Source organism: Gadus morhua, chromosome 17 (assembly GCF_902167405.1).
Source record: "Gadus morhua chromosome 17, gadMor3.0, whole genome shotgun sequence".
NCBI lineage: Eukaryota > Metazoa > Chordata > Actinopteri > Gadiformes > Gadidae > Gadus > Gadus morhua.
This window is the reverse complement of record NC_044064.1, coordinates 3,585,461-3,592,960: the sequence shown is the minus strand read 5'-3', so window position 1 is coordinate 3,592,960 and position 7,500 is coordinate 3,585,461. Positions and strand designations below refer to the sequence as shown.

General features: G+C 50.5%; 1 protein-coding gene across 6 annotated transcripts in view; it reads left to right on the top strand.

The window, feature by feature from the left end:
* The first annotated feature begins 826 nt into the window (after positions 1 to 826).
* The window catches only part of slc24a2 (solute carrier family 24 member 2), a 51,633-nt gene continuing 44,959 nt past the window's right edge, over positions 827 to 7,500 (top strand). Inside the window, exons 1-2 of one of the 6 annotated variants that reach the window (XM_030338800.1) lie at positions 827 to 1,334; positions 2,651 to 3,904. In XM_030338800.1, the coding sequence (XP_030194660.1) occupies positions 2,984 to 3,904 (921 nt within the window). In that variant the 5' untranslated portion in view covers positions 827 to 1,334; positions 2,651 to 2,983. The remainder of the gene's footprint in view (positions 1,335 to 2,650; positions 3,905 to 7,500) is intronic. The other 5 variants (XM_030338804.1, XM_030338803.1, XM_030338798.1 and 2 more) reach the window with 5 other exon arrangements.

Here is a 7,500-nt window from a genome sequence, read left to right as displayed (position 1 = left end):
CATCTTGTGTAGAGTCTTTTCTGTGCGTCTGGTTATGTAACATCAGGCGGAAGGGGACAAGTGACAATCAATGGGGTCATTGAGTCGTAACTTAATATAAAAGCCAACCAGGCCATTGATGTCACACTATGTGGACGCATCATTTCAGGGTCTAGCCATTAATGGCTGACCCGAGAAGAGGAGTGATACAGGGTTAGGGTTAGCCCGGAAACACAAAGGAGGCGTTCCTGACGACCATGGCTGTCACACCACGTCAGAGCCCGACGCTGTCTCGCCGCATGATCAATAAAATGTGTCCATAAAGTATCCACGACCTTGAAACGCGTTTTGCCCCGCCTGATCAATATTTCATTCTCATCGACATTTTAAATTTAATTATTTATTTAAAAAATATCTTTGCCTTTGGAGTAAAGGCTAACTTCAGATTATTTTTCCCACAATAGAACCTAAACGAATTAAAAGTTTCGTTGCATGCATGCAAGCGGGTCCTGGTCCAGCCACTGAGTGACGTCGAACGGATCGAAAAGGCCGTCCAACGGACGACCTTGAGACGACGCAGTGAAACTTAACGACATCCACCCGATGCACGAAAAAATAAATAAAAGAATTGCGATTAAGACCGTGTTTTATCGTTCGAAATATCGCGCGTGGAACGCGTAACCACGAGTCCGCCCTGCACATGCCTCTCCGCTTGGCCAGTGGCGGGCTCTTCAGCCGTCTGCACTGCGCAAGCGCGCACAGCTAACAAACCGACAACACGAGACGCCGTGGTGTCGCGCGGTCGGTCTCCCTCGTCTTCCCGTGGTCATAATAGTGAGTGTCCAGGTGTCCAGAGCAAAACACCTGACCCTCTGCTCCTGACGAGCTGGCTGTCGCCCTGCATGGTGGACACCGCCGTGAAAGGTGGAATGTGTGCATGAATGGGTGAACCTGAGGCAGTTTGTAAGGCGCGTGGAGTGGCCACTGGTTGGAGCAGCGCTGTATAAACGCAGTCCATTTAGTCAATTTACCAGAAGAGAGAAAGCGAGGCAGAGTTGGTATGAGAGAGGTGAGCGCTATTCGCAGAGCTCCGTTTTTTTCACCCCAGAGCTCCTCCTCCTCCACCTCCTCCTGCACTGGAGTCAGAGAGGGGTAGGACTGTCACAGGGCTCCTCCTCCTCTTCCTCCTCCTCCTCGCCCTCCTCCTCCTCCTCCTCCTCCACCTCCTCCAGCGGAGTCAGAGAGGACGGTAGGACTGTCACATTTGCTGCTGCTGGTGCTGCTCAATGACAGCAAGACGAGGGCGCAGGAGCAGATCCCTCGTGTTTCGACCGGTTTTCTCGCTTCCCCTAAAGGTAAGGACGTGTGTTGCGCGTCTGTGGGAGATGCTGCAGCCTCTCGTCTGCAGGATGAGGGGTTCGCGGTGGGATGGAGCGACAAGGTGGTGGTTTTATAACAACTGGAAGGGGCGAGGGCGTTGAAGGGCACAGCGATGCAGATCGCATGTCGCGATACCTGGGGAAAATCCGTAGTCACCCGCCTCAGCACCGCTGGGTGCTTCGGTCTGACTCTGTTTTTTTTTTTAATCATCTTCTTTTTTGTCTGCTCTTCGTTAAACAACAACGTCATGGGTCCAATGTACACATCACGTTTTCGTGGCGTTTATTATAGCTAGACGTCCAGTGAGTTCAGCACATAGGTTTTATCTGTGTGTGGTCTTGTGTGTTGCGAATGTCTGCTTTAGGACAAGTTCAATGCAGATATATTGCTTTATTGGCCACTTATACCCTTGTGTGCAGGATAGTCTGTGCATATTTTCTATTATTAATGGTAGGCGGCTTGTAAAATCAATGGCTGAATTGATTTATTTATGGCAAGGTATTTCTCAGGTTTTATTTTGATCAATCGATGAGTGCACCTTATCGTTTCTATTTGTGGAATTATTTAATGGCAGTCTTCTGGAAATCCATCTAGGCCATGTTTTGAAACCTGGACTGACTGAATAATGCATAGGAGTCTATATTCTGCCAGGGATCTTTGGTGACTAGCACATAGAAGTTTTTTGAATTTTAGAGTTATTGCTGTATCTTATAGAACTTCAATCTGAATGTTATTGAATAGGGTTGATTGATTGTTAATTGCTGTGTGTGTGTGTTACTATATTTTGTCTAGGCAAAATGTGTTCTGATTCATGAGAAAAATACACGCAGGCACGCACACACACACACACACACACACACACACACACACACACACACACACACACACACACACACACACACACACACACACACACACACACACACACACACACACACACACACACACACACACACACACTCACTCACTCACTCTTGCAGTATTGCTATTAAGTATTATTATTATTATTATATTACTTAATTCATTATTACCATTATATTTCTAGTATTACTATTCCTAAAAGGCTTCATGTTTCCAGATGACATTGTAAAATGTGAATACAATAGACCATGACTTTGTTTTTTTTTACAATAGTTTTCATATCTTTCGTCCTTCTGTCCGTTCAACGCGCGTCACACCCCGGAGGCAGACGCGCGCAATCAGCACGCTACTGTGGACGTCCATCAGACCGCGCTCTTGTCCCGTCTGGAGGCAGAACCCTTCACCTTGTCCTCTTGTGTTCATCTGCTAGATCAGGATAATATGAAGACACCATTCGGAAGGCCTGACCCCGGGAAGAACCCACAATCCTTCCGACTGATTTGAAGCAGAGACCGACGCCATGCACTGGCGTGAAACTCTCCGATAAACCAAAAAGACCTTCCCTGCTCCCCCCCCCCCCCTACTCCCTTGTCCCACCTCCTCACCCCTCTCCCCCCTCTCGCTCTCCTCTCTCTCTCTCTCTCTCTCTCCGCTCGGCTCTTCCCAGAGCGTGGGAAACGGAATACCGCACCACCACCACCACCACCACCAGCACCACCACCACCACCACCACCACCACCAGCACCACCACCACCACGGCGACATGGCTTCGGACCAAGTGTGCGTGGACTCCCTGGAGGGCCGCGCCCCGCCCGGCGCTGCCGCCATCGCCACCTACAAGGGCCGCCAGAAGCTGCGCAGGAAGCTGAGGCCCGTGCGGATCCTGGTGTTCGTGGTGGGCCTGGTCGCCATCAGCGCCGTCTCCTTCTCCTACAGTGCCTTGAGGTGGACGTCGGCGGCGGGGGGCCCCGGGGCCCTGGCGGCCGGGCCCCTGGAGGCGGCGGGGGGCCCCCCCCACCGGACGCTGCTGTCCACCCAGCTGCAGCGGGACCTCAACGTGTCGGGCGACAGCGCGGTGGCCATGAAGTCGGCGGCGGACGGGAACCACAGCCAGGGCGAGTACCCCACGGACCTGTTCACGCTGGAGGAGAGGCGGCAGGGGGCCGTCGTGCTGCACGTCTTCGGCATGCTCTACATGTTCATCGCCCTGGCCATCGTGTGCGACGAGTTCTTCGTGCCGGCGCTCACCGTCATCACGGAGAAGTTGTCCATCTCGGACGACGTGGCGGGCGCCACCTTCATGGCGGCGGGCGGCTCGGCGCCGGAGCTGTTCACGTCCATCATCGGCGTGTTCATCTCGCACAGCAACGTGGGCATCGGCACCATCGTGGGCTCGGCCGTCTTCAACATCCTGTTCGTCATCGGCATGTGCGCCATCTTCTCCAAGGAGATCCTGAACCTGACGTGGTGGCCGCTGTTCCGCGACGTGTCCTTCTACATCGTGGACCTCATCATGCTCATCGTCTTCTTCCTGGACAACCTGATCACCATGTATGAGAGCATGGCACTGCTCTCGGGCTACGCCTGCTACGTCATCTTCATGAAGTGCAACAGCTCGGTCGAGGGCTTCGTCAAGGGCTGCATGAGCAAGAACCAGGTGGTGGAAGTGGAGGTGCAGCCAAAGGTAAGCCCCTGGCTTCCCCCCCCCACCCCTCCTTAGCAACCATCTCCCCTCTTTAGCACCCCGACACCCCTTGTTTCTGTTTAAGTAGCGTTGGTCTCCCCCCAGTACCCCGATGCTCTCCGTCGGTTCAGCGACTGTCGTCTGTGTTGCGCGGTAGAAGCGTGAAGGATGAAGCTTACTCAGGTGTTCTTGTGTGGTAATTATGCAAGAGGTATGGATTGTGTCGTAGCCTTGACATGGATGGCCTTGTACACCTCTGAGCGCGCACAAGGACGCGTCGAGAAAGGGACGCATAGGGCCTGGGACGTATTTGTTAACGAAGGAAATGCTCTATCGATTCTGTTTACCTTCTTTGCACCAAACATGTTATCTTTTTGACGTCGGGAGAATGTGTGTCGTCGCAGCGCGTCCATCTATTTTGTAATAACTTCTTTCAAATAAGAGTCCTTAACATGTGAAATGCAAGTCAAAAGGGGCTCACAGTTCATAACATTTGATAGTTGTTTGGTCCTAGGCCTGATGTGCAGTGAGGTATAAAGTTAACACTTTAAGATGCATGACAAAACGGGTTAGGGTTAGGGTTACTATGCTAAAACATATATTTTCGAGGTTTAGCTTAAGGCACTGGTGTCCCTGTCTGACGCAGCAGATTCCTCCTAATGTATTAAGAATAGCCTGCCCTGATGAAGGGGAGAGAAAGACGTATCACTGCGTTTACGAACGCATATTAGCTCAATGACCTTCGTAACCTTGGCCATCATTTCCAATGCTTTACCAGTGGGTTTGTAGGCTAGGGTTCCTGGCATGTTATCTTTCAAGTCACGATTGTTGTTACCCTTTTCTTCCTTAGTTTAACTGGAATACAGTGCGGCAGTGGCTGTGTGTCATTAGCATAACACAGAGAGCCTTATGGCGGGTGAAAGGCCTCAAATCAGCCGAACGCAAAGCTTCTCAATGACACATGAGGACAAAGCAAGGCCGCGTGCTACAATACCATAGTGGCCCGGAGATTATCCGCACGGATTTAGGTTCCAGATGACAATTTAGAGACGGCGTGCCAGAAAGTTGTACCCTAAACTGCTGACTCGGTGAGGATTTATCCCCAAAGTACGCACAGTGCGCTAAATCGCCAGAGGTACGCAATTACGGCGGCCCGGAGGCGGTTTCCACGACGATGCTGACTCTCAGAGTAGCGAAGAGGAGGAGGATGCGACAGAGAGGGAGAGAGCCGCTGGGCGATGAGCGAGAGGCGGACTACCACAACGCACGCACACACAAACACACACACACACACACACACACACACACACACACACACACACACACACACACACACACACGCAACCCAGCCCCCCCCCCCGGCCCACAAGCGGTGGACATGGCAGACTCGGGTGACCTTGAGCTGCGTTGCATTCTGGGTATTTTCTGCACACCCATTATAGGTGCCTTCGTTCTCCCAGCACGTGATGGAGAGAGGGAAAAAACTGAGAGAGAGAGAGAGAGAGAGAGAGAGAGAGAGAGAGAGAGAGAGAGAGAGAGAGAGAGAGAGAGAGAGAGAGAGAGAGAGAGAGAGAGAGAGAGAGAGAGAGAGACGGAGAGACGGTTGTTGGAGACAGATGGGTCGATCAAGCCCAGTCACGTCTCATCTCCGAGACAGCCGTCAGCCGACAGGCTGCTGCTCTCGTGCGCAGCCTCCCGCTCTCGTGCGCAGCCTCCCTTGTCTCTCTGTCCAACCGGGTTGTCCTTTTTTCCTACAAACGTGAATGATGAACGGGTTCTGTTTACCGGCCCCTCACCTTTGGTTTAAAACGATCCCTGTGAGTGTTTAAGGCTAACGTCACCCATCCACGCGGGTCTTTTAGGGTCCAAGAGGGAGGACGCTGGAGAGATCATGTCCATGTGAACTTTGTCAGGGGTGCAGAGAGAGTTACGTAACTCTTCTCCCTTTTTGAAGTGCTGCATGCGATATGAATGTATACATAATTTAGAATAGTCTCCAACACAAGGGAGGGCCAGGCTATTCCTCTCTGTGTGTACGAGCTTTCAGCAGTCCCTCCTATTTGTTTGTTGGATGACGAATCTGTTCAGAAATGTCTTGTTCCTCAGCCGGCTGTTGGCCATCGTTTTCACAGTTGCTCACGAGGTAATTATCAAAAGTGTGCGCATTCTTACTCATAAGTTCTCTGGTATATTCATTTAAAAAAACACAGAGTTGTGCGCACTCAGGATTAAAGTTGTGTAAGAGTGGCAAGGGCACCGTTTGCCTTCATTATACCCTTGAGTGGAAAATATAAGTTATTTAATGTGGGCTTTCCTGAAATGATTTTAAACGTTTAAACGTTAGGACATTGGCTGTCCCCTCAGAATGTCAAATTCGCTGGCCTAGGCAGAAAGTGGACCGATAGTGTCAGCAGGATAGAGAGTTTGTGTGTGTGTGTGTGTGTGTGTGTGTGTGTGTGTGTGTGTGTGTGTGTCTGTGTGTGTGTGTGCACGCCGGCATGTGGGTGTGCGTGCGAGCGTGGTCGACATCCCATAGAAACAAGCCTTTTGTTTGGGAGTGAGAGTCCGTTTTCCATCAACACATCGGAAAGGTCAAACCGGCCACGGGAAACACTTGCTGACCTCAGACTGCGGTCTGATGGGAGTTGGAGTTGTTTCCGTGAGGTGCTAATGAGGACGGTGTGCGACGGAGAGACGAGGAAGCGATGTAACCTCAGAGAGAGGCGTGCTGGCACGGTGTGATGCTAGGTTCCTGGAAAGATGCGGTGAATGATGTGTGTGTCGTCTAACCCTCGGAGGGACGGGGAGGACCCCGTTTGGGGGGTAGGGCACATGCACACTGCCCATCCTCTGTGGAACATAACATGGTACAGACGTGCGCACCAGCTGGGTTTGTTATTCTCCTGTACTGCCCTGGTCGGCAGTTTAAGTTGCTAAGTCACAGCTTGTTAAGTTTCGAGTTTCGACTTAAAGTTTGGATTGGGTATGTTTTAGGATTATTGACAGTGACTAAGGGATGGTTAAGCTAAGGTCTAGCGTGGTAAAGGTTAGATATTTTGTTAGTGATGGTTAAGTATAGGTATCAGCTTTGACGTGGTTGAGTTAATGTTTTAAGTTAGATGTTGTTTAATTTAGGCATTAAGTTAAAGGGAGTTAAGTATGTATTAGATAAGAAATGCTCCAGTTTAGCGTTTAATGTTTTTTGTGGTTAAGATCAGATTCTATTTGTTTAGTTTCCAGTCTGCACCATAACCAGTCCAAGGAATTTAACTAAAGAAAGAAACTGGGCCATCTAACAGCAACATCTTATTATTGTATGATTGTACTATCCAAACTTACAGCCTTTGCTTGGGTATTCCAATGTCCTTGAAATGAATGGACTTTAAACAGGCCAGAGGCAGAATGAACAAAAATGTCCACAATTTAGAGATAAACACAGAGATGCCACTGGATTCCACATTTGACCAAAGACAACACAGTACATCAACCCAACGATCACAGCTCAGTTTTGTCTCCATCTGAGTTTGGGTAACTCTCGGTCTACGTCGCTCCCAAAGTGTCCTGTGTCTGTGTGTGCGCGGCCACCACGACTGGTA